This window comes from Oncorhynchus masou, chromosome 7 (assembly GCF_036934945.1).
Source record: "Oncorhynchus masou masou isolate Uvic2021 chromosome 7, UVic_Omas_1.1, whole genome shotgun sequence".
NCBI classification, from domain to species: Eukaryota; Metazoa; Chordata; class Actinopteri; order Salmoniformes; family Salmonidae; genus Oncorhynchus; species Oncorhynchus masou.
Genome location: NC_088218.1, coordinates 27,727,780 through 27,755,101, shown reverse-complemented (window position 1 = coordinate 27,755,101; position 27,322 = coordinate 27,727,780). Strand labels below are relative to the sequence as shown.

The following is a 27,322-nucleotide window of genomic DNA, read 5'->3' as shown; positions in this document are numbered from 1 at the left end:
TTTTCTCTGTATATATCAATGATGTCGCTCTTGCTGCTGGTGATTCTCTGATCCACCTCTACGCAGACGACACCATTCTGTACACATCTGACCCTTCTTTGGACACTGTGTTAACAAACCTCCAAACAAGCTTCAATGCCAGGTTCTGACTTAGAATATGTGGACAACTACAAATACCTAGGTGTCTGGTTAGACTGTAAACTCTCCTTCCAGAGTCACATTAAGCATCTCCAATCCAAAATTAAATCTAGAATTGGCTTCCTATTTCGCAACAAAGCCTCCTTCACTCATACTGCCAAACATGCCCCTGTAAAATTGACTATCCTACTGATCCTTTACTTCGGCGATGTCATTTACAAAATAGCCTCCAACACTCTACTCAGCAAACTGGATGCAGTTTATCACAGTGCCATCCGTTTTGTCACCAAAGCCCCATATACTACCCACCACTGCGACCTGTATGCTCTCGTTGGCTGGCCCTCGCTACATATTCGTTGCCAAACCCACTGGCTCCAGGTTATCTATAAGTCTCTGCTAGGTAAAGCCCCACCTTATCTCAGCTCACTGGTCACCATAGCAACACCCACTTGTAGCACGTGCTCCAGCAGGTATATTTCACTGGTTATCCCCAAAGCCAACACCTCCTTTGGCTGCCTTTCCTTCCAGTTCTCTGCTGCCAATACTGGAACAAATTGCAAAAATCACTGAAGCTGGAGATTTTCATCTCCCTTTCTAACTTTAAGCATCAGCTGTCAGAGCAGCTTACTGATCACTGTACCTGTACACAGCCCATCTGTAAATAACACACCCAACTACCTCATCCCCATATTATTATATATATATTTTTTGCTCTTTTGCACCTGTGTCTCTATTTGCACATCATCATCTGCACATCTTTCACTCCAGTGTTAATGCTAAATTGTAATTATTTTGCCTCTATGGCCTATTTATTGCCTTACCTCCCTAATCTTACCACATTTTCACACACTGTACATAGATTTTTCTATTGTGTTATTGATTTTACATTTGTATATGTGTAACACTGTGTTGTTGTTTTTGTCGCACTGCTTTGCTTTATCTTGGCCATGTCGCAGTTGTAAATGAGAACTTGTTCTCAACTGGCCTACCTGGTTAAATAAAGGTGAAATAAAAAATAATAATAAAGAATTTATAGTATTATAATATGAATTATAGTATTACAATAATGTATTTTATTTCAGTAGGATATCATATACAACTAAAATCAGATTAATGAGATTAATAGAATCAGTACTGCACATCCAAATTCCAATAGCCTAAAGAAAAACAAAACAGATTTAGAGGATTGTACAAAGAAGTTGAGGGCAAGACTAAATCAGTTGTGTAAATCCAGCAAGAATGCACCTTCAAGGACATGCACCTTCAAGGCATTGACTAGTTTGAATTTCATTTCAGAAATAAAATACCAAATAAGGTATCAAATAAAGCATAATTATTATGTCAGTGGTATGAAAGCTGTGCACAATGCCATGATAAAAAAATGTGTAGGGCTGAAAAGAACGTCGCTGTCGAGATGCGCAGCTCGGACGCATGTTGATGTTCGCGAACACGACCGATTGAAAAAATACCCACAGTGCAAAGCGGCGTATCACATTGGAAGTAATCACTCTGTGAACGAGTGTCAAATTCAAGGTGAGTGGTGTTTTTCAGCAGAGTTAAACGCATTCTAATCGTTTTCATTGTATTAACGACAAATCTTACATGTTCGTCATCTTCATGCTAATACAAGTCATAGCTAGCTGGTAAGAGACACATGATAACGCGAGTGCTAAGCTAGCTAGGGAACGTTACCAAGGGTCGACTAATAGTGTAACTTCACCAAATACTGTAAGTTAGCTAGTGTCATGTCTTTTTTGTTGTTGCTTCAGATGCATGTATGGAAGAGGCACAGGGTTGGGTTTTCCACAGCCACGTTACCGCCGTCAGCTATCTACAGTAGCTAGCTAGGAGCCGTTAACTTCAGCTAGCTACTGTACATGCACTGTTTAGCTTCCGCCGGTAATATAACGTTCCGTGTTCAGGTTAACTAGTTTGGTGGCGTTAACTGTTTGTCTCTCTCTGTGTTTGACAGTATGGCGCTTCATAAACTATTCCGTCTGTCCTCGCTGTTCCGCTCCGCGGTGTCATTGACACTGCGCAGGAATATCGGCCTGTCTGCTGTTCTCTTCAACCGGGCCAAGGACTTGGATCCTATCCAGAAACTATTCCTAGACAAGATCCGCGACTACAGCACCAAGAGCAAGTGAGTGCAATAAATAACCGCACTATTTGTCCTACTGTCACTGCTGGCCTACTCAAATTGACATGTTTCTTCATGTTGGTAGGCTAAAAGTTAGCTAAGCTTAAGTGGAATGACCCGTGATGTCATGACAGATGGTGGCAGGGAGTCTGCACGTCCTTTTCGCGCTGCAGAGCTATTTGCAGAAGGCTGAGCCATATGTTCAGTAGGTGAACGTTGTGGGACGTTGCAAATAGAAATGTCAGGAACAGAGCTGGCAGACTTGATTCTTGATTATACAGTACAGGTCAGAGTAGGGTTTATTTTACATAATATATATTTCTATCTGAACGTTCCACAATGTTGTGCCCCTTCTGAACCCCGCCCGATATGTCTAGATGGCAAAATTCATGAAACGCATAGGATGCTTAAGGTGTGTTTTTATAGGGTATACATGTCTGACTCATTATAGGGTATTATAATCATAGGGCTGACTAGTTATGTGGTTTCTTGAGCTCACCCACTGCAACAGCAGTAGGGCTGTCGTCCCCCCCCCCCCAAAAAAAAAATGATTAGGCCAGGCTGTGTTAGTCAAAGTCACTCACTGTTTTTTATTTTTATCACCTGTTGTCTTTCTCTCCTCCCTGCTGCAATGACCACCACAGAACATCAGTGTTTATCATGCTGTCTACACTTGTTCTCTTTACATGACACATGTACGCATTGCACGCACGTGACCTATAGGGCCTGACCTATAGCATATCACAATCACGTCGATAAATTGGTTAGAACAAATTCCGAACACCATGACAGCAAAATGGATGTGACAAACTTGAAAAGGGGGAATGTTTACTGGTTGCTCATGAGGTGAAGGGGAAGTCAGATGTGTGGAATACATTTGATTAGTTGTGGAAAATACTGGAGATCAAGAAGAATAAGTAAGGTAAGGAAAATCCTCATCAAAATACACACAATACCCCATAATAACAAAGCGAAAACAGGTTTGTAGAAATGTTTGCAAATGTCAGAGCAAAAACCAAGACATTAGCTTGACGGAATTGTCCGTAGAGCTCCGTGACAGGATTGTGTCAAGGCACAGATCTTGGGAAGGTTACCAAAAAAATTCTGCAGCATTGAAGGTCCCCAAGAACACAGTGGCCTCCATCATTCTTAAATATAAGTTTGAAACCACCAAGACTCTTCCTAAAGCTGGCTGCCTGGCAAAACTGAGCAATCGGGGGAGAAAGTCCTCTGGTCTGATGAAACAAAAATAGAACTGTTTGGCCATAATGACCATTGTTGTGTTTGGAGGAAAAGGGGGGATGCTTGCAAGCCGAAGAACACCATCCCAACCGTGGGGGTGGCAGCATCATGTTGTGGGAGTGCTTTGCTGCAGTAGGGACTGTTGCACTTCAAAAGTAGATGGCATCATGAAGCAGGACATTTTTGTGGATATATTGAAGCAACATCAGTCAGGAAGTTAAAGCTTGGTAGCAAATGGGTCTTCCAAATGGACAATGACCCCAAGCATCCTTCCAAAGTTGTGGCAAAATGGCTTAAGGACAACAAAGTCAAGGTATTGGAGTGGCCATCAAAGCCCTGACCTCAATCCCATAGAAGATTTATGGGCAGAACTGAAAAAGCATGTGCAAGCAAGGAGACCAACAAACCTGACTCAGTTACACCAGCTCTGTCAGGAGGAATGGGCAAAAATTCACCCAACTTATTGTGGGAAACATGTGGAAGGCTACCCAAAATGTTTGACCCAAGTTAAACAATTTAAAGGCAATGCTACCAAATACTAATTGAGTGTATGTAAACTTCTGACCCAGTGATGAAAGAAATAAAAGCTGAAATGAATCACTCTACTATTATTTTGACATTTCATTCTTACAATGAAGTGGTGGTCCTACATGACCTAAGACAGAGAATTTTTACTATGATTAAATGTCAGGAATTGTGAAACTGAGTATAAATGTATTTGGCTAAGGTAAACTTCAACTGTGTGTATAATTTTTTATTTTCTTTTTATGCTACTACTCTACTAAAGAAATATTGCTTGACTAAATGGGGTCAGCCCTCAACAGAGTAGTGTATTCTATGATACAGTGTTTAAGGTTAATTCCTCATCTTTCTCTTTCCTCCAGGGCTGCAGCAGGTGGGATTGTTGATGCAGGCCCCTCTTACGAAAAGGGTGTCGCAGAGGAGATCACCAAACTACAGAGGTTATATGGGACCGGTGATCTCACCAAATTCCCTGACTTCAAATTTACAGGTTCGTCAAAGCTATGCACTGCAGTATAGAGCTGGGACGATAAACTGAAAATGATCAGACATTTTACTGATATCATTAATAATGATAAGTTGCCTACAGTAGAGATGTGATTTTTGAAATATGGGAAAGTGCTAAGGGGACAATAGATAGCTACGACATTTAATGTAGGTTAACTTCATGCGACGAGCAATCCGGGATCCTATTTATAGCCTCAAGCTCATTAGCATAACGCAACGTTAACTATTCATGAAAATCGCAAATTAAATAAATATATTTGCTCTCAAGCTTAGACTTTTGTTAACAACACTCATCTCAGATTTTCAAAATATGCTTTTGAACCATAGCAAATCAAGAGTATGTAAGAGTATTGATAGCTAGCGTAGCATTTAGCGTAGCATTTAGCGTAGCATTTAGCGTAGCATTTAGCGTGCAACATTTTCACACAAAAACAGAAAAGCATTCAAATAAAATCATTTACCTTTGAAGAACTTCGGATGTTTTCAATGAGGAGACTCTAAGTTACATAGCAAATGTTCAGTTTTCCCTTAAAGATTCTTTGTGTAGGAGAAATCGCTCTGTTTTGTACATCACTTTTGGCTAACAAAACAAACCGAAAATTCAGTCACCAAAACGCCGAGCTTTTTTTCCAAATTAACTCCATAATATCGACTGAAACATGGCAAACGTTGTTTAGAATCAATCTTCAAGGTGTTTTTCACATATCTCTTCATTGATATATTGTTCGTGGAAGCCTGCTTTCTTCTCTGAATTCCATGGAAAAATACTTGCAGCTGAGGTTTGTGCACCGATTTCGACGCAGGACACCGGGCGGACACCTGGTAAATGTGGTCTCTTATGGTCAATCTTCCAATGATATGCCTACAAATACGTCACAATGCTGCAGACACCTTGGGGAAACGGCAGAAATTGTGGGCTCATTCCTGTCGCATTCACAGCCATATAAGGAGACATTGGAAAACAGCGCTTCAAAAATGTTGCTAATTTCCTGTTTGAAGTTTCATCTTGGTTTCGCCTGTAGCATCAGTTCTGTGGCACTCAGATATCTTTGCAGTTTTGGAAACGTCAGTGTTTTCTTTCCAAAGCTGTCAATTATATGCATAGTCGAGCATCTTTTTGTGACGACAAAATATTGCGCTTAAAACGGGCACGTTTCTTTATCCAATAATGAAATAGCGCCCCCATAGCTTCAAGGGGGTACTATAAAAGGTAACTGGGGTTTAAATTCATTTTAACGTATTGTTTGATTTCTCGTTATTGTGAGATGGATTTTGTCCATGTTGCCTAGCAGTAGTAGCATTTATTGGTAGCTCAGTCAGACTAAATTGTAATACCACCATCTCACCCAACATAGCTTACTCATTCTATGCGTGAAGCAGGGGTGTCAGTCATTCCATGGTGGGCCTAGTGTCTGGGTGATTTAGTTTTTCCTTTCAATTAAGACCTAGACAACCAGTAAGGGGAGTTCTTTGCTAATTAGTGACCTTAATTCATCAAGTACAAGGGAGGAGGGAAAACACAACCAGTCGTCCCTCCATGGGAATGAGTTTGACACAGGTGGTTTAAATGATTCATTAGGCACCAAACGAAAAACATACACAGAACATGATTTTTTTTTTTTTTTTTTTTTCATTTTGCCAAGTGTTACTACGATATGCACTAATGAATACGACCCAGCATTACTCACAATCTCCCTTTTCTCTTCTCCAGAGCCCCAGCTGCAGGAAGTGGCCAAGTGAACACTGGCCGTGATGACGTTGTCTCTGTCCTACGTGTCACCACTATAATGTACTATTTAATAAATGTGAGAACATTGTTTTCTTATGCTAAATCATGTTCAACCTTACATGCTTGCATTTAATGATTTTAAATTATAACATATGACGTTACACTAGTCTCATTCACCTGTGCTCCACCCTGTTCTAGCGGCTTAGGAAAAGACTACGTGGTGAGAAATTATTGAACAAATTTTTGATAAATCTTTAATACAGAGTAAACATCTTACAAAGAATACACTTACATCAACCCATCCATCCATAGCCTAAGAAACATACTCTCTATTAGGAAAAAATGCAGTAGCACCATAATACTTTAGCTTAAACAATGCATAAAAAAGAGCCTCTAGATAGAATATGACAACTACATTTGATATGCACTGGGCACATTCAGGTGAGCAGGGGTCCATCTCAACGGTCACAATTCAATTAGTGTTTCCGAAGTTCAGAGCTATTGAGCCAACATATGCAGCATTTAACGTGAAGGCAGTCTGCGAAAATAGGAACATCGCCTTTTAAATTGCAATCATAGCACTGAATTGATCCTGCACTGTTCTGAAAACGATATGGTGGATGGCCAATATTCAAAATGGAGAGGAAGCAATCCATAAGATTTGATCTCTGGCGTTTTTCGGGATGTCTCCTGGTCTGACAAACACAGCAAAAAAACAATTTCTCCGTCTTAAAACAGACGGATTATGATGTGGATTTTTTTTTAAATTACCTGTATTCTAATTAGCCCCTGTGTTAGTCTATGTAATTTTGGGCTCCAGAGTGGCGCAGCATCTCTGTGCTAGAGGCGTCACTACAGACCCTGGTTTGATTCCAGGCTGTGTCCCATAGGGCGGCGCACAATTGGCCCTCCGTCTTTAGGGTTAGACCATGTTCTTAACAGTTCCATAGAGGCGCCAATTGTGCGCCGCCCTATGGGGCTCCCAGTCATGGCTGGATGTGATACAGCCTGGATTTGAACCAGGGACTGTAGTAACGTCTCTTGCAGTGCCTTGTGCCACTACGGAGCCCTAATGTGATTGCTCCCTTGTGTTCACATCAATGCTTAGCCAATAGCCATCAGAAAATATGTACAGTATATTACACTCAGATGCCATGTTCAAGTCTTTGGTATAAAATAAGATTTAGGTAGTTAATATTTTGGCCAGTAGAGGGGAAAGTGAGCATGTGTGGAACACAATTCCACGGGTCTGCCACAGGAGGGCGATATAGGCTGTAGTTTAACAACTTGGCCACCAGAGGGGAGTACCATGTGACTAATATAATAGGCTTGCATTGAGGGCCCAGGTACAGCAAAACAGGGGGAATAAATGGCCTCTACGCAGAGTTGTCTGGCCCTCCTTGCTATCCATCCACAAGGGTGAGGAGAGCAGGGTTGGTCAGTCCCCCAAAAATGAATTATTCTTAGAGCTATTAATTTGGTCCGAATAAAACTACTCCAGTGTTGTCATGGTGCTAGTGTCTGTGTAGTGTCTTTTAGGGGGTTGTTGAGAGCCTCACAGCATGAAAGACTGGGTGTGTTTGAAGTCCGCAGGCTGAGAGAGAAAAAAACAGTAGCATATTTTCATTCGGTCAGAACTACTGCAGTTCAGTTCTTTCTCTTTTCATTATTAGTAACCATTGGGGGAATTTTACTTACTACTACTGCCAAGATAATTATATGAGAATTTATCATATTGTATTTTAATATGGTTAGAAAATGTTAAGTGTAAGCGGTAATGCTTAAGTCAAACATTTCCTGTGAATATAATACCATGAATACAACCAACAACAGATAATCTGAGAAACTCACATCTTGGGGTGGCGGGCTGTAGTTGGCATTAGTCCTGGAAGACAGAGGCATTTATGAAGATACTAGATTGTTTGACACTGGAGGGAGCGAGAAGGAGGGAGTTTACTAAATGTGATGCAGCTGTGGTCTCAGGAAAAAACATTGGCCTCGATCAAAGAACCCCACTACATCAAACACAGTCCTATGGAGCGTAAAGGGCAACTTTTTCTGTAAAGGATTCCTGGGAACACACAAGCACAGTATGTACTTCTATGTAAAGTCCTGTTCATTGTCTACATTTAAATCTATTACTCTGTGGGTCAGACTCACTTGTCTTCAGTTCTATGGAGGTTCTGGCTGCTGATGTGGGCCACACCGTGACACTGGGGGATCCAAAAGGACCTGGGGGGGGGTCAAAGTTGAGTGAGGGAGTGATGAGGTTCACACGCCATGCTCAGGGTTACTAACACGACCACACGGAGGGGGTAAGCTAACCACAATTCAGCCGGGAGGGGAGTTTATTAGCAGCCAGGGTTCACTTGAACAAGAGATGTCATTCACAATGTGACTTCCCTAGATAAACAGTGATTAATTATTATTATTTGTAATTAATAAAAAATAATCATGATAGTATTCTTAGTCATCTAACTGGCCTAATTTAGAGTCAGTCAGTCAAAATAACAGAGCTGTGAGAAGAGACAGGCTTGCACCGCTGGGCTCAATCACACCTGTCACTCTACTGAACTTACTCAGCACTTTAAAACGTACACACCTCTATTAGTCAGTGGTAGTTACACAGCAATGCAGAATTATTCAGTGTCAGGGTGTCTACACTGTATTTTAATAATTGTTATTGGAATTAAGGAGACAATCTCTTACCTTCCTTTGTGTCCTGGAGATGGACAGAAATGAAGAGGAGAGTGGAGACAAAGTAAGAGGAAGTGAGCACAAAAACTTTCACTAGAAAATTGTATTTACTAACTGACAGACAGACACATTGTATGTACATGGACAGACAGAGAAAGGAACAGACAGACTCACTTCTGAAGTAGCCATTACGGTGTGCATAGTACCCTCCGAAGCAACAAATGGCAATGACCAGACAGATGACCACGACCGCAGCAACGACCCCTGTCATGTTTATATCCTCTGAAAGAGCGGAGAGTGAGAGAGTCATACTAGTTGGTTTCAATACTAAGGACACCTCAAATAACATTTCTATAGAAGCAGATGATATGTAACCAACCCTCAAGCCAGTATCTGCGATCTGATTCATTTGTTTTGTTCCTTGCCTGGCTACAGAATCAATTGGAATAAGAGTGAATTCATGCCTGTTTGAGTGCAGGACCCTTCTTGGTTAAAACATCTCCCATTTGAGATTTCCTCTGAAAAATTCACCTACCCAGGGATTGAAATTACAAAACTGTACTCTTCCCTATTTAAAGCTAAAAACCCTGTCATGTTATGGCTCGATGACACATCCTTTTGGCTTGATGTGGAGCATGAGGATTGCTACCCCTACTCCATTGGTGCAGTAATGATGTCCCTTATATGCCTTGGGAAATCACTTTATATACACAACCCATTGCACATCTGTATTTGGAAACAGGTTAAGGTACACTTTGACCTCAGAACAATGTCATTCCTGCTCCCAATAGTGAAGAATTCTTCCTTTGGGAAAAGGGGAAAAGTTAGGATCCATAAGGGATCTGTACCTAGTGGGGGCCTTTGCCTCCTTTGAACAACAGAGAAAAGTATGACCTTCTTAAGAATACCCTTTTCAGATATTTGTGTAAAAGTGTTGCTTCTGTCCCTTTCCTCGCCCTAACCTGGGCTCGAACCAGGGACCATCTGAACACATCGACAAGTCACCCTTGAAGCATCGTTACCAATCACTCCACAAAAGCCACGTCCCGGTTATCCTTCTGGGGTTATTCAAGAGGTCTTTTTTGTTTTTGTTGCTTGTCGTAAGTGAGGGTTTTTTCTTTCATGACTGTTTTTGTTGATTCCATTTGTTTGATAGTTTTCCTGTATGCAACAAAGAAGGTTAGAATACCAATTGTACAGTTGTATGCCTACACTTCACAATTTGATTGAAATTATTTTGTGTAACAGACATATAAAACAAAATGTACAATGTGGACCCAGAGGATATCACTTGAAAGTATTAAAAAGTGGTCCTCGATGGTAAAAACAATAACACATTTAATGATTAAAAGGCAAGACAAAATGACAAAACAACCATAAATACATTGATTTATATTGACATCCTAAAAAGTGGCACTATTCACTGCACCTTTCCCGAAGCTTAAAAATCAACCATATTCATTTTCACATTAAAACAATCTCTTCATTGCACATCATACCTATCATTAAAATATATACATCTGACCAGCAGTAGGGGGCACAAGGGGCAGTGGAGTGGTTTCTCTTACTTAGACAACCTTGTCCAAATAAACCTTTTCCTTATTTTTCAAGCTATTTCCACTTTTTCTTTGCTTGATCTCCAGATTCCATAGAAAAATGCCTGTATTGAAAATCATGCTCCTCGCAGTACTGTTTACTCTTGGGATTTACAAAAAATAACACTAGCTCTGGTATTGTAACTGTGTTGGTTATAGACCATATCAATGTGGTTTGAAGCACGAGAGTCACGCTAGTTTGTGGAAAGACAAAACTACACTCATATGAACAACAATCATTCTTATAATTACACACGCACATGCACACCCACCTATCTTCATGTGTTTAGCCTCACACATCTTGGACTGCCCCACTTTGTTTGATGCCAGACAGCTGTACTGTCCCGTGTCGCCTCTCGCCACCGTCTTAAACTCCTGCCAGAGGAGAGGGAAAGAGACAGATGGAGAGCTCAGCAGAAATAAAAAAGGAAGGAAGATGATATGATGCACAGATCCCGTACAGTATTTTTGGCAATTGGTCTAAAATTTACTAATGTGCTTCCAAACTAAGGGTCTATACGGGTTGATGTCTCACCAAAGGGAAGTGACCTATATCAGCATATTGATTGCAGCACTCGCGCTGGCAATACACTGGATCACTGCTACTCACTGCATACAAGGCCCTCCCCGGCCCTTCTTTCAGCAAATCTGACAAGGACTCCATTTTGCTCCTCCCTTCCCATAGGCAGAAAATCAAACAGGATATACCCGTGACAAGGACTATTCAACGCTGGTCTGACCAATCGGAATCCACGCTTCAAGATTGTTTTGAACATGCGGACTGGGACATGTTCCAATTAGCCTCAGAGAATAATATACATTTCTATGCTGATTCGGTGAGTGAGTTTATAAGGTAGTGCATAGGAGATGGTGTACCCACTGTGACTATTAAAATCTACCCGAACCAGAAACCGTAGATGGCGGCATTCGGGCAAAACTGAAAGCACGAACCACCGCATTTAAACATGGTAAGGTGACTGGGAATATGGCCGAATACAAATAGTTTAGTTATTTCCTCCGCAAGGCAATCAAACAAGCGAAATGTCAGTATAGAGACAAAGTGGAGTTCCAATTCAACAGCTCAGATACAAGACGTATATGGCAGGGTCTACAGACAATCACGGACTACAAAAAGAAAACCAGCCATGTCAAAGACACGGATGTCTTGCTTCCAGACAAACTAAACACCTTCTTTGCCCGCTTTGAGGACAATACAGTGCCAATGACACGGCCCGCTACCAAGGACTGTGGGCTCTCCTTCTCCGTGGCCAATGTGAGTAAGACATTTAAACGTGTTAAGCATCGCAAGGCTGCCGGCCCAGATGGCATCCCTAGCCGCGTCCACAGAGCATGCGCAGACCAGCTGACTGGTGTGTTTACAGACATATTCAAGATGTCCACCATTGTTCCTGTGTCCCAAGAAGGCAAAGGTAACTGAACTAAATGACTATCACCCCGTAGCACTCACTTCTGATATCATGAAGTGCTATGAGAGACTAGTCAAGGATCATATCACCTCCACCTTACCTGTCACCCTTGACCCACTTCAATTTGCACACCGCCCCAATAGGTCCACAGACGATACAATCGCCATCACACTGCCCTATCCCATCTGGACAAGAGGAATACCTATGTAAGAATGCTGTTCATTGACTATAGCTCAGCATTCAACACCATAGTACCCTCCAAGCTCATCATTAAGCTTGAAGCCCTGGGTCTCAACCCCGCTCTGTGCAATTGGGTCCTGGACTTCCAGACGGGCCGCCACTAAGTGGTGAATGTAGGAAACAACATCTCCACTTCGCTGATCCTAAACACTGGGGCCCCACAAGGGTGCGTGCTCAGCACCCTCCTGTACTCCCTGTTCACCCATGACTGTGTGGTCATGCACACCTCCAACATCAAGTTTGCAGATGACACAACAGTAGTAGGCTTGATCACCAACAACGATGAGACAGCCTATAGGGAGGAGGAGAGGGCACTCGGAGTGTGGTGTCAGGAAAACAACCTCTCACTCAGCATCAACAAAACAAAGGAGATGATGGTGGACTTCAGGAAACAGCGGAGGGAGCACACATCTATCCACATCGACGGGACAGCAGTGGAGAACGTGGAAAGATCCTCGGCGTACACATTACGGACAAACTGAAATGGTCCACCTACACAGACAGTATGGTGAAGAAGGCGCAACAGCGTCTTCAACCTCAGGAGGCTGAAGAAATTTGGCTTCTCACCTAAAACTTTTACAGATGCAGAATTAAGAGCATCCTGTCGGGCTGTATCACCGCCTGGTACGGCAACTGCACCGCCCACAACCGCAGGGCTCTCCAGAGGGTGGTGTGGTCTGCAAAACGCATCATCCGAGGCAAACTACCCGCACTACACAACACCTACAGCATCCGATGTCAGAGGAAGGCCAAAAAAGATCATCAAGGACAACAACCACCCAAGCCACTGCCTGTTCACCCTGCTACCATCCAGAAGGCGAGGTCAGTACAGGTGCATCTGAGACCAAAAAATAGCTTCTATCTCAAGGCCATCAGACTGTTAAACAGTCATCACTAACACGGAGAGGCTGATGCCCACATACAGACTTGAAATCATTGGCAACTTTAATAAATTGATCACTAGTCACTTTAATAATGCCACTTCAATAATATTTATGTATATATCTTGCAATACTCATCCCATATGTTTATACTGTATTTTATACCATCTATTACATCTTGCCTATGCCGCTCGGTCATTGCTCATCCATATATTTACAGTTGAAGTCGGAAGTTTACATACACCTTAGCCAAATACATTTAAACTTCCTGACATTTAATCCAAGTAAAAAGTATGTTAGGATCACCACTTTATTGTAAGAATGTGAAATGTCAGAATAATAGCAGAGAAAATGATTAATTTCAGCTTTTATTTCTTATTTCGTTTCGGGTAGCCTTCCACAAGATTCCCACAATAATTTGGGTGAATTTTGGCCCACTTTATCCTGACAAATATTCTATAGGATTGAGGTCAGGGCTTTGTGATGGCCACTCCAATACCTTGACTTTGTTGTCCTTAAGACATTTTGTCACAACTTTGAAAGTATGCTTGAGGTCATTGTCCATTTGGAGGACCCATTTGTGACCAAGCTTTAACTTCCTGACTGATGTCTTGAGATGTTGCTTCAATATATCCACGTAATTTCCCTCCTCATGATGCCATCTATTTTTGTGAAGTGCACCAGTCCCTCCTGCAGCAAAGCACCCCCACAACATGATGCTGCCACCCCTGTACTTCATGGTTGGGATGGTGTTCTTCGGCTAGCAAGCCTCCCCTTTTTCCTCCAAACATAACGATGGTCATTATGGCCAAACAGTTCTATTTTTGTTTCATCAGACCAGAGGACATTTCTCCAAAAAGTACAATCTTGGTCCCCATGTGCAGTTGCAAACCGTAGTCTGGCTTTTTTATGGCGGTTTTGGAGCAGTGGCTTCTTCCTTGCTGAGCGGCCTTTCAGTTTATGTCAATATAGGACTTGTTTTACTGTAGATATAAATACTTTTGTACCTGTTTCCTCCAACATCTTCACAAGGTCCTTTGCTGTTGTACTGGGATTGATTTTCACCTTTCGCACGTAAGTATGTTAATCTCTAGGAGACAGAACGCATCTCCTTCCTGAGCGGTATGTAACGGCTGCGTGGTCCCATGGTGTTTATACTTGTGGACTATTGTCTGTACAGATATACGTGGTACCTTCAGGCGTTTGGAAATTGCTCCCAAGGATGAACCAGACTTGTGAAGGTCAACAATTATTTTTCTGAAGTCTTGGCTGATTTCTTTAGATTTTCCGATGATGTCAAGCAAAGAGGCACTGAGTTTGAGGTAGGCCTTGAAATACATCCACAGGTACACCTCCAATTGACTCAAATCATTTAACATTACATTTAAGTCATTTAGCAGACGCTCTTATCCAGAGCGACTTACAAATCATGTCAATTAGCCTATCAGAAGCTTCTAAACCATGACATAATTTTCTGGAATTTCCCAAGCTGTTTAAAGGCACAGTCAACTTAGTGTATGTAAACTTCTGACCCACTGGAATTATGATACAGTGAATTGTAAGTGAAATAATCTGTCTGTAAACAATTGTTGGAAAAATGACTTGTGTCATACAGAAAGTAGATGTCCTCACCGACTTGCCAAAACTATAGTTTGTTAACAAGAAATTGTGGATGTAAATTGTATGTAAACTTCCGACTTCAACTGTATATGTAAAAAAAATCTTATTCCATCCCTTTACTTAGATTTGTGTGTATTAGGTAGTTGTTGTGGAATTGTTAGATTACTTGTCAGATATTGCTGCACTGTCGGAACTAGAAGCACAAGCATTTCGCTATTCAACTGTATATGTAAAAAAAATCTTATTCCATCCCTTTACTTAGATTTGTGTGTATTAGGTAGTTGTTGTGGAATTGTTAGATTACTTGTCAGATATTGCTGCACTGTCGGAACTAGAAGCACAAGCATTTCGCTACACTCGCAATAACATCTGCTAACCATGTGTATGTGACCAATACAATTTGATTTGTTTTGAGGTAGCCACTGTTGGTCTGAACTGTAGCCAAGGTTTCAGTGTCCTACTGAGGTTTATATTATCATATATTGTGCTAGCGGTTGGTTATACTTCCATGTATTGGAGTCTGTTTTGGAGGCATGCTACATCGGATACATAACTTACAGTATACGGAACGTGAGGCGCTCCTATTAATCTCAATGAAACGTGGGCGTAAGTGGGTGAAGGGAAGTAGGTGAAGTTCTACTTTGGTTCTATTTTCAAGATTTTTTCCCGCAGCTCACAATAGGATAAAGAAGATTGCACGTTGCTCTCGTTGGCCAAAAGTTACACTTCCTGTATAGCAGGTAAAAAAACGACTATTTTCTTGACGCCCTAGTGTGGCTCCTCTGTAACACACAGTCAGTGTGTGTGTGGCTGGGCACTCGTTCTGTCAAATTCAAATTGCTTTACTGGCACATAGAGTGCATTTGGAAAGAATTCAGACCCCTTGTCTTTTTCCACATTTTGTTACGTTACAGCCTTATTCTAAAATGGATTCAATCGTTTTTGTTTTTCATAAATCTACACACAATACCCCATAATGACAAAGCAAAAACAGTTTTTTAGAAATGTTTTGTTTGCAAAGTTATTAAAAAAAAAAATGGAAATATCACATTTAAAGTATTCAGACCCTTTACTCAGTACTTTGTTGAAGCACCTTTGGCAGTGATTACAGCCTAGAGTCTTCTTGGGTATGACACTACACACTTGGCACAGCTGTATTTGGGGAGTTTCTCCCATTCTTCTCTGCAGATCCTCTCAAGCTCTGTCAGGTTGATGATTGTGGATTACAGGAAAAGAAGGACTGAGCATGCCCCCATTGTCATCAACGGGGCTATAGTGGAGGAGGTTGAGAGCTTCATGTTCCTTGGTGTCCACATCAACAAACTATCATGGTCCAAACACACCAAGACAGTCGTGAATTTGTATTTCTTTTTTATTTAACCTTTATTTAACTAGGCAAGTCAGAGGGCACAACAAAGCCTATTCCCCCTCAGGAGACTGAAAAGATTTGGCATGGGTCCTCAGATCCTGCACCATCGAGAGCATGGCAACTGCTCGGCCTCCGACCACAAGGCACTACAGAGGATAGTACATCACTGGGGCCAAGCTTCCTGCCATCAGGACCTCTATACCAGGCGGTGTCAGAGGAAAGACCTAGAAATTGTCAAAGACTCTAGCCACCCTAGTCATAGACTGTTCTCTCTGCTGCCGCACGGCAAGCGTTACCGGAGCGCCAGGTCTAGGTCCAAAAGGCTTCTTAACAGCTTTTACCCCCAAGCCATAAGACTCCTGAACAGCTAATCAAATGGCTACCCAGACTATTTGCATTGCCCCCCCCCCACCCTTTATGATACTCTCTGTTTATTATCTATGCATAGTCACTTTAACTCTACCTACATGTACATATTACTTCAATTACCTCGACTAACTTTGACTCTGTACCGGTACCACCTGTATATAGCCTCGCTATTGTTATTTTACTGCCGCTCTTTAATTACTTGTTACTTTTATTTTTTACTTAACACAAATGTTTTCTTAAAACTGCATTGTTGGTTAAGGGCGTGTAAGTAGGCATTTCAATGTAAGGTCTACACCTGTTTTATTTGGTGCATGTGACAAATACCATTTGATTTGATTTGTATGGGGATAGTCACTGCACAGCTATTTTTCAGATCTCTCCAGAGATGTTAGATCAGGTTCAAGTCCGGGCTCTGGCTGGGCCACTCAAGGATATTCAGAGACTTGTCCCGAAGCCACTCCTCTGTTGTCTTGGCTGTGTGCTTAGGGTCATTGTTCTGTTGGAAGGTGAACCTTCGCCCCAGTCTGAGGTCCTGAGCACTCTGGAGCAGGTTTTCATCAAGGATCGCACTGTACTTTGCTCTGTTCATCTTTCCCTCGATCCTGACTAGTCTCCCAGTCCCTGCTGCTGAAAAACATCCCCACAGCATGATGCTGCCACCCCATGCCTCACCATAGCAATGGTGCCAGGTTTCCTTGAGATGTGTTTCTTGGCATTCAGGCCAAAGAGTTCAATCTTGGTTTCTTCAGACCAGAGAATCTTGTTTCTCATGGTCAGAGTCTTTAGGTGCCTTTTGGCAAACTCCAAGTGGGCTGTCGTGCCTTTTACTGAGGATTGTTTTCTGTCTGGCCACTCTACCATAAAGGCTTGATTGGTGGAGTACTGCAGAGATGATTGTCTTTCTGAAAGGTTCTCCCATCTCCACAGAGGAACTCTGGAGCTCTTTCAGAGTGACCATCGGGTTCTTGGTCACCTCCCTGACCAAGGCCCTTCTCCCCCGATTGCTCAGTTTGGCCAGGCGGCCAGCTTTAGGTGTGTGCCTGTCTAATAATTTCCAATCAATTGAATTTACCACAGGTGGACTCCATTCAAGTTGTTGAAACATCTCAAGGATGATCAATGGAAACAGGATGCACCTAAGCTCAATTTCAAGTCTCATAGAGAAGGGTCTGAATACTTATATAAATAAGGTATTTCTGTTTTTTCATTTATAATACATTTGCAAACATTTCGGAACAACCTGTTTTCACTTTGTAATTATGGGATAATGTGTGTAGATTGATGAGGATTTTTTATTCATTTAATCCATTTTAGATTAAAGCTGTACCGTAACTAAATGTGGAAAAAGGAAGGGGTCTGAATTCTTTGAATGCACTGTACATTGAGTAAATCGTGCCAAAGCATCAATGGTACGACTGTATATACACTACACTGTTCTTAAAAAGTATCTCACCAGTATGCCGGTGAATGGGTTGAGGTGGTAGGTGGCGTTGGCCATGCGGGAGGGGGTCAGCAGCTTGTCGTCTTTGTACCAGGAGTAGGTGGCTGGGGGGATGCTCTGCTGGTCCATACAGCGCAGCTGCACCATAGAGCCCGTCAGGGCCGAGCTGGGGATCTCACAGGATGGGGTGTGGGGGGGAACTGTGGGGAGGGTACAGCCACAATGTCAGCAGGGTTAAAGGGGTGCACAAACGGCATGTCTGAGACAACACACAGACACACCCAGTCAGACAGACGGTATGGTACCCACCCAAGACTGTGAGGGTAATGTTAGTCTCCCCAAGGGTGATGGTGTCATGAGGGGCAGTGATCTCACAGCGGTATTCACCCGCGTCTTTCTGGGTCACCCTCTGTAGGGTCACCGTTGCCCCCTTGATCCTTGCACGCCCTGCAAAGGCTCCTGGCAGAGTGGAAACCGGTCAACACAGAGAAGAGGGGGATGTGGAGATGTGGTTTCTTAAGGACAAATGTTCTACTTAAACTAACATCAACCATCTGGTAACTTCTGATACAAATGTCTTTGTAATGTTCATCACATCCTGCTTTATGTTGACGAAGCTCTTAAAATGAATTTCCCTCGTGAGGAAGTAAATGAAATCGGAGTCTGAAGATGGGCTCTGGACAGGGGTTAAAACAGACAGAAAGAGAACGATGGAAGAGAATGTGCCAGGACAGCCAATCACCTCTGAATTGTCCCTCATAGTAAACAAATGATACATCTGTTCCTTTCTTCTTCCACTCGATTCGAGGATTCGGTTCCTTCTCGGTCCGAAAACCACAGCTCAGAACGGCATCAGAGTTCTCACGGACCTCCACCTTGGGTGTGGTTGTTGACACGGTAACAGGGACAATGGGAAGGCCTGAGGGATAGAGAGAGAGAGAGAGAGTTGAAAGGGTTGTAAGATGGAGGACAAGTTATGAACAAGTTAACACAGTGATAACTGATTATAATAGCTTTATAGCTGATTTATGAACAAGTTTATAATCTGTTATAAACCAGTTATATTCAGTTACGATGAACCAGTTGTAAATGTTGTATGAACCAATTATATCTGTTATGAACCAGTTTTTCCTCTGGACCAGATTGTTGGTGGAGCATGATGACTTATGGCTGATTGTTTGGTTGGCTGGCTGGCTGTGTCTGTTTGTGTGCATCTGTGCCTGTATGTGTGTGTCTCCATTTGAACATGTGCATCTTGACAGGAACAGGAAATAGGAGCAGTCCTTCCTGTCGTTTGATTGCTGCAGGGGTCAAGATTATTGTTTTGTCATCCTGTTGCTGTCCACAGGTCGCCGGGTAAAGCCCATCCATTGAGGGAGGAGTACGTGTTGTATGTGCATATGTATGTGTGTGTGGGGGGGGTTAACTGAACCACAGATTGGTACAATAATTTTATGTACCCACACACGCACACTGAATATTTGGGTTGTTCCATGAAAAGACTGCCTTTCACGTCCCTTTTGACATTTTAAGTAGAAATTGTGCACCAATATTGAATTTTAAAAGCTTGTTATATTAAATGAAAAGCCTTTTAATATATACTGTACCACATGGAGAAAAATCAGGTACCCAAAGTACCCAATTGTCATACTTGAGTAAAAGTAAAGATACCTTAATAGAAAAAGACTCAAGTAAAAGTCCTACAGTAAAATACTATTTGAGTAAAAGTCTAAAAGTATTTGGTTTGAAATATACAGTTGAAGTCGGAAGTTTACATACACCTTAGCCAAATACATTTAAACTCAGTTTTTCACAATTCCTGACATTTAATCCTAGTAAAGATTCCCTGTCTTAGGTCAGTTAGGATCACCACTTTATTTTAAGAATGTGAAATGTCAGAATAATAGTATGAGAGAATGATTAATTTCAGCTTTTATTTCTTTCATCACATTCCCAGTGGATCAGAAGTCTACATACACTCAATTAGTATTTGGTAGCATTGCCTTTAAATTGTTTAACTTGTGTCAAACATTTCAGGTAGCCTTTCACAAGCTACCCACAATAAATTGGGTACATTTTTGCCCATTCCTCCTGACAGAGCTGGTGTAACTGAATCAGGTTTGTAGGCCTCCTTGTAGCCTTTTTCAGTTCTGCCCACCAATGTTCTATATGATTGAGGTCAGGGCTTTGTTATGGTCACTCCAATACCTTGACATTGTTGTCCTTAAGCCATTGTGTCACAACTTTGAAAGTATGCTTGGGGTCATTCTCAAATTGGTCTTCCACACTCCAATGACAATGTGACCAAGCTTTAACTGACCAAGCTTTAACTTCCTGACTGATGTCTTGAGATGTTGCTTCAATATATCCAAATCTTTTTCCATCCTCATGATGCCATCTATTTTGTGCACCAGACCCTCCTGCAGCAAAGCATCCCACAACATGATGCTGCCACCCCTGTGCTTCACGGTTGGGATGGTGTTCTTCGGCTCCACCTTTTTCCTCCAAACATAACTAGCTTTAAGCACCAACTGTCAGAGCAGCTCACAGATTACTGCACCTGTACATAGCCCACCTATATTTTAGCCCAAACAACTACCACTTTCCCTACTGTATTTAATTTATTTATTTATTTTGCTCCTTTGCACCCCATTATTTTTATTTCTACTTTGCACATTCTTCCATTGCAAATCTACCATTCCAGTGTTTTACCTGCTATATTGTATTTACTTTGCCACCATGGCCTTTTTTTTGCTTTTACCTCCCTTATCTCACCTCATTTGCTCACATCGTATATAGACTTGTTTATACTGTATTATTGACTGTATGTTTGTTTTACTCCATGTGTAACTCTGTGTCGTTGTATGTGTCGAACTGCTTTGCTTTATCCTGGCCAGGTCGCAATTGTAAATGAGAACTTGTTCTCAACTTGCCTACCTGGTTAAATAAAGGTGAAAAAAAAATAATAATAAAATAACGATGGTCATTATGGCCAAACAGTTCTTTTTTTTTGTTTCATCAGAGGACTTTTCTCCAAAAACTACAATCTTTGTTCCCATGTGCAGTTGCAAACCGTAGTCTGGCTTTTTTGTGGCGGTTTTGAAGCAGTGGCTTCTTCCTTACTGAGTGGCCTTTCAGGTTATGTCAATATAAGACTCTTTATACTGTGGATATAGATACTTTGGTACCTGTTTCCTCCAGCATCTTCACAAGGTCCTTTGCTGTTGTTCTGGGATTGATTTACACTTTTCGCACCAAAGTACGTTTATCTCTAGGAGACAGAACGTGTCTCTTTCCTGAGCGGTATGACGGTTGCATGGTCCAATGGTGTTTATACTTGCGTACTATTGTTTTACAGATGGTGGTGCCTTCAAGCGTTTGGAAATTGCTCCCAAGGATGAACCAGACTTGTGGAGGTCTACAATTCTTTTTTATGAGGTCTTGGCTGATTTCTTTTGATTTTCCCATGATGTCATGCAAAGAGGCACTGAGTTTGAAGGTAGGCCTTGAAATACATAGACAGGTACACCTCCAATTGACTCAAATGATGTCAATTAGCCTATCAGAAGCTTCTAAAGCCATGACATCTTTTTCTGGAATATCCAAGCTGTTTAAAGGCACAGTCAACTTAGTGTATGTGAACTTCTGACCCACTGGAATTGTGATACAGTGAATTATAAGTGAAATAACCTGTCTGTAAACAATTGTTGGAAAAATGACTTGTGTCATGCACAAAGTAGATGTCCTAACTGACTTGTCAAAACTATAGTTTGTCAACAAGAAATTTGTGGAGTGGTTGAAAAACGAGTTTTAATGACGTGTATGTCAACTTCCAACTTCAAATGTACATAAGTATCAATGTAAAAGTATAAATCATTTCAAATTCCTTATATGAAGCAAAACAGACAGCACCAATTTATAGATTTTTACATTTGTTTATGGATAGACAGGGGCTTACCCCGAACATAATTTACAAACGAAGCATTTATATTTAGTGATTCCATCAGATCAGAGGCAGTAAAGATGGCCAATAATGTTCTCTTGATAGGTGAGTGAATTGGACCATTTTCCTGTCCTGCGAAGCATTCAAAATGTAACTAGTACTTTTGGATGTCAGGGAAAATGTATGGAGTAAAAAGTACATTATTTTCTTTAGGAATGTAGTGAAGTAAAATTAGTCAAAAATATAAATAAGTAAAAAGTACTACTTAAGTAGTTTAGGGAGGTAGCTGTACTTTACTAAGTACTTTACACCACTGTTTTTTTTTATATAAATAAGGCCTTGCTAAAGTGCTAAAATTCAGCATTTTGACATGTCCCTCTGCACACCCTCTATGATTCTAGAAAGTGTTTAACCCACGTAACCCCAACATTTCACCATCATTGTAAAGCCCTAGTTATTTTGTTGCTTTGACAAAGTCATTTCTGAAGATTATTTCTTTCATTATTGATTAATTTATGTCTGTCCCTCATTTTAAGGTCAACCGTGTTACGTGAACTAAACCTTTTTCAAAATAAACATTGAACATTCGTGTAAAAACAGGTGAGCTGGTTTTACTCTTTTTGGTCATTTTCTGGTGTTTTGTGCTGGAAAACTGAGCGGGTCAAGCATAACATGTCAACTGTTACCCATTGATAGACCGGCTAGAAATGTTACACAGACAATGTCCTGTGTCACTGCGTGCTATCCTTTGGGTACTGATAAAAACGTAATTTTATGTAACGTCAGAGCTCCAGACCGTCCACACTAGTTGCTGCTCAATTCCATCATAAATCGTTAAGTTCAAATTGGCTAGCTTTACACAGATACATATTTAACACACCCAGACAAACACATTTATTTTGTGTTGTGTTTGTATAGGCCAACATACATTTTTCCTTCCATTGTTTCAGTAAATACTGAGATGTATTCAGATAACACACTTACTCACACACATGCTCAACTAGATAACTGTAATGACATCTGTATCACTGCATAACCTACTAATACTATATTCCGCACAATTAATTAAATACTGACAATTTCTGTCCCGCAAAGCACAAGGCTATTTGTCATGGCCCAATGCTGGTAAACGTCACATCGAAAGACCTAAAGCACCCATTCTACACCAGTGGTTCCCAACCTTTTTCGGTCACTGTACCATTAACTGAATTTTGCTCTGCCTGGAGTACCCCTGAAGTACCCCCTCGTGTGCATTTTACCAGTAAGCCTACACTCATGAGTCTTATCAAGGCCAAGTACCCCTGGTCGGGAACCTACTGGTCTACACTGTACTTAACTGAGGTCAACAACCAAATGAGCCATTCACTGCTAGCTTCCTGTTTAGTTAGCCTCTGTTTGTTGCACGACTTCCTTTGGTTCTATTAGTGGACCAGAGGGTGGGGAGGGGGGGGTCCTAACCAATTCTCCTGGTCTCCTGCTTTCCCCACTGAAGAGCATCCCATTCCCCCACTGTCTACATCCCAAATGGCATCCCATTCCCTACATAGTGGTCAAAAGTAGTACACTAGGGAATAGAGACGCAAACCAGGTCTACGTGGAAGAATGGAGGCCAAAGTGAGACAAAGTCATTGGAGAGGCACAGGAAGTAATAATGGATTTACAGGTCCTCTTAGGGTGAAGGTAGCCATCTTAAATGGCCATGAAAGCAGAGCAAAAGTTGGGAAACAAAACGGAAACAATTTCCTCTCTGAAAAACAATGAACAATGAAGCATACTCAATTTAATTTCAATCTAGTCGATTCACAGGAAATAAACGGAAAAACGGAATGTGTCCCCCCCATTGATTTTGAATTCTCGTTCTGAATCTTAGTTATGAGTATTTAGGCAATTAGGTCTACATAGGCCTACACATTATCAGTGGCAGAGTGCTTGCTCTATTACGTTTGATATGCATTGTATGAATTCAAACTGCAGGCTCATGTTGCCTATTCACATTGTCCTAAAAGTGCAGCCTTGTGCATTTTGTCCCTCCCTGCTTGCTGTCTGTGTTGCATGTGAGTATGTGTAACATTGTTATCACTGCAGCTGTGTGCCTCTCATCCCTCCCTCTTTCTCTCTGAGGAGGAGCATTGTTTCTCCCTGGCTGGATGGACAAAGAGAGAAAGGGAGAGAGAGACAGAGGATAAGGGAGAGAGACAGACAGAGGATGAGATGTGGAGGGAGATAGGAAGAAATAGATTGAGAGAGATAACGAGAGTTTTATTCTATATTGTCAGGATCCATCATTAGCATCCCTGGGTTAAAGAAACTGTTGTCATAGTGTCGGCTGTGGCGAACACCAGCCACCTTGAGGGGGGTCTCCTTAAGATAACACAGACGTGATAACAATCCTGACATAATTAATGCCTACACTTTCTCTGTCTGCAGAATGGTGACCTGTCCCTCTCTGAACCCTATGAGCTATTCTGCCTGGGACCTACCAGGGTTGGGGTCAATTCAAATTGAAGTCAGTCAATTCAGGAAGAAAACTAAAACTACAATTCAAGAATTTAAAAATGGGAATTTATTTTAAATGGAAAATGAGACCCTGGGTTCGAACACGGTTTTCCTGCAAGCCCACACACACAAACAAACTACACTAAACAAACTACACAAACTACAAGTAGAAACTACAAACTACAAACAAACTACACAAGTAGACACATGACCAACCAAACAAGCACAGACGCATACACACAAACTCATACTGCAGATAGGTATTTAAAACTATTATTATAAGCTACAACTGAGCACTAAATCTGAGCTAGGAGCATTTCATACGATAGACATCTAAGAGGACATCCATTTCCAGACAGAGAGGGATCTAGAGAGACAAACAGAGAGAGTGGGAGTGTGTGTGTGTGTGTTTTCCTAGGAGAACAAAGCCCCTCTGTATCTTTGTAACCCTGCACTGCTCTGACAGGAACAGCTGTGCCAGTCAGGGTTGGTGGTGGCGGTGCTTGCAAAATGTCTGCATCCGAAATGGCACCACAATGTTCAAGACTTAAAACAAGCCTTACCTAATCTACAGGACAGAACACAGCCCAATCAAGTCTGAAGCAAACTATTCCAAACAGCTCCAAACAATAAATCAGCAGACATCAACAGTTGGGCAGACCTGAATGCAGCCCCTCCCCTGGCATCATGGAATCGTCCCAAATGGCACCCTGAAAAATGCACTACTTTTGACCCGAGCACTATGTGCCCTGATAAAAAAAGTAGTGCACTATAAAGGGAATAGGGTGCTATTTGGGATGGAACCACATGATGACCTGCTGTTATCAAAGTTGGTGGTACCCACCCTTGGGTTGCCCACATCCCAATTAGACTGGCCTGTTTCCAACAATAACTTAAGGCCACATTAGTGGTCCATATCTGTTTTCTGTAGTTGCATGTAGTCCAATATCATCGCAATAACACGCACGCACACACAGTGAGGAAGGCGTATGGAGTGTGCTCTTGGTCTAGGACATGATGCATTTACTGTATACGAAAGACTGGCAACGTTGGGAAACTTTAGTACAGGTCATATGTTTCTCCAGAAACGAAGATGATTAAGTAATAAATTAAGTCAATTGCAACCGAATCAAGTGCTGGCCCCTTTGTTGTGTGTGTGTGTGACCAGAAGCATCAACATGATATAGTGATCTTGCAGTTCATAGTAAGATAACAATAATCATGTTTTTTTTATTAGGTGCTTTATCAATATTTTATATCTAAAATGACTTATATATATCTATAATGGCTTATTTTTTCTAAAGATACAAAAGCGATTGGGATGATGGTAATTTAATTATCAAGAATACCAATACAGCTCAACTCTACATGTAACATGCATTACACACGCGCGCAAGCACGCAAACAAGCACACCCTAATTACTCGTTATCATACGGAGGAGTAGTCTAAATGCAAGTTTACTTACATTGCATCAGTAGAATGACAAGGGGCAAAAACAGTGGCCCTTTCTCCATCCTGAACTCCTGCTGTTCAAAAGTCTGTCCTTTCTCGAAAGATGAGCTGCTCTTGAGCGTCAACCTGTTCCCGCACTTGTCCACAACTCCAGAATCTCGTCACTCCTTTGGGGAAATTATGTTCCAAAACTCCGTAGTATTTCCTGAGCAGTTAGGCAGCGTGCGGGCGGTTTGGAAGTCACAATTTCGAACTTTCTGTAAACTATTACACTAGCCGCAGGGCATACTGCTGCCCTCTGTCACTGTAGACGGGCTCTCTGCTATCTTACTGTTGTGGTAGGGATGGAGGTTTGGTGGTGGTGGGGAGCTCCTTGAGAAGGAATGCAGAGAGCGAAACGCTGTGTCCAAGACGCGCACTCCACTTGTCCATCTTACGCAACGCGCCACCAATCTAGTGATGACAGTTTTTTTTTCTGTGAGTATGTGTCATTGTCTCAGCACTTAAATCCTATCTACCCAGTGCCCACAGGCATAACGCCATGTTATTTACTTTGATACATTTAGATGAATTACTATAAAAGAGGACTACCACGAAGGGTATAGGAAGCGACACCTTTTGCCAGGTGTGATTGTCGGACAATTGTCGAACTCGGACAATGCTTTCAGATAGAGGGAAGAAACGGCGCACAATGGTACCCTTATAATTAGTTGATATTGGCGCTTGCTAATTATTTCATTATGACGTCCTTCAAAGTATTTCAAAGCAAATCAAATCAAATTTTATTTGTCACATACACATGGTTAGCAGATGTTAATGCGAGTGTAGCGAAATGCTTGTGCTTCTAGTTCCGACAATGCAGTAATAACCAACAAGTAATCTAACTAACAATTCCTAAACTACTGTCTTATACACAGTGTAAGGGGATAAAGAATATGTACATAAGGATATATGAATGAGTGATGGTACAGAGCAGCATAGGCAAGATACAGTAGATGGTATCGAGTACAGTATATACATATGAGATGAGTATGTAAACAAAGTGGCATAGTTAAAGTGGCTAGTGATACATGTATTACATAAGGATGCAGTTGATGATATAATCAAATCAAATCAAATTTTATTTGTCACATACACATGGTTAGCAGATGTTAATGTGAGTGTAGCGAAATGCTTGTGCTTCTAGTTCCGACAATGCATTAATAACCAACAAGTAATCTAACTAACAATTCCTAATCTACTGTCTTATACACAGTGTAAGGGGATAAAGAATATGTACATAAGGATATATGAATGAGTGATGGTACAGAGCAGCATAGGCAAGATACAGTAGATGGTATCGAGTACAGTATATACATATGATATGAGTATGTAAACAAAGTGGCATAGTTAAAGTGGCTAGTGATACATGTATTACATAAGGATGCAGTCGATGATATAGAGTACAGTATATACGTATGCATATGAGATGAATAATGTAGGGTAAGTAACATTATATAAGGTAGCATTGTTT

General features: G+C 41.5%; 3 protein-coding genes across 5 annotated transcripts in view; 2 read left to right on the top strand and 1 right to left on the bottom strand.

The window, feature by feature from the left end:
- LOC135543620 (cysteine and tyrosine-rich protein 1-like) overlaps nt 1-27,322 on the top strand; it is a 387,961-nt gene that overhangs the window by 77,506 nt on the left and 283,133 nt on the right. The window lies entirely within an intron of this gene.
- LOC135543618 (ATP synthase-coupling factor 6, mitochondrial-like) lies at nt 1,573-6,396 on the top strand. 2 transcript variants are annotated; one of them, XM_064971039.1, is made up of 4 exons: nt 1,573-1,671; nt 2,111-2,281; nt 4,405-4,532; nt 6,261-6,396. In XM_064971039.1, the coding sequence occupies exons 2-4, from the start codon at nt 2,112-2,114 to the stop codon at nt 6,287-6,289; spliced, it is 327 nt and encodes a 108-aa protein (XP_064827111.1). In that variant the 5' UTR covers nt 1,573-1,671; nt 2,111; the 3' UTR covers nt 6,290-6,396. The 2 variants fall into 2 exon arrangements, with proteins under 2 accessions (XP_064827111.1, XP_064827110.1); XM_064971038.1 differs by lacking the exon at nt 1,573-1,671 and adding an exon at nt 1,760-1,781.
- Nucleotides 5,674-26,247, bottom strand: LOC135543617 (junctional adhesion molecule 2A-like). 2 transcript variants are annotated; one of them, XM_064971037.1, is made up of 10 exons: nt 25,823-26,247; nt 18,660-18,836; nt 18,227-18,376; nt 17,930-18,117; nt 10,843-10,945; nt 9,150-9,257; nt 8,988-9,000; nt 8,439-8,510; nt 8,130-8,206; nt 5,674-7,872 (listed from the first exon to the last, which is right to left on the bottom strand). In XM_064971037.1, exons 1-9 carry the CDS (start codon nt 25,869-25,871, stop codon nt 8,158-8,160), a joined length of 909 nt encoding a protein of 302 aa, XP_064827109.1. In that variant the 5' UTR covers nt 25,872-26,247; the 3' UTR covers nt 5,674-7,872; nt 8,130-8,157. The 2 variants fall into 2 exon arrangements, with proteins under 2 accessions (XP_064827109.1, XP_064827108.1); XM_064971036.1 differs by having other exon boundaries at nt 8,130-8,163; nt 25,823-26,245.

Bases quoted from the DNA above. Each gene is read 5' to 3' on its own strand.
- LOC135543618 (XM_064971039.1), top strand. From the start codon at position 2,112: ATGGCGCTTCATAAACTATTCCGTCTGTCCTCGCTGTTCCGCTCCGCG. The intron at 2,282-4,404 runs GTGAGTGCAATA...TCTTTCCTCCAG, and splicing joins GACTACAGCACCAAGAGCAA to GGCTGCAGCAGGTGGGATTG. The intron at 4,533-6,260 runs GTTCGTCAAAGC...TCTCTTCTCCAG, and splicing joins CCCTGACTTCAAATTTACAG to AGCCCCAGCTGCAGGAAGTG.
- LOC135543617 (XM_064971036.1), bottom strand. From the start codon at position 25,871: ATGGAGAAAGGGCCACTGTTTTTGCCCCTTGTCATTCTACTGATGCAA. The intron at 18,837-25,822 runs GTAAGTAAACTT...TCTATCCCTCAG, and splicing joins TGTCATTCTACTGATGCAAT to GCCTTCCCATTGTCCCTGTT. The intron at 18,377-18,659 runs GTGATTGGCTGT...CCACTCTGCCAG, and splicing joins CTATGAGGGACAATTCAGAG to GAGCCTTTGCAGGGCGTGCA.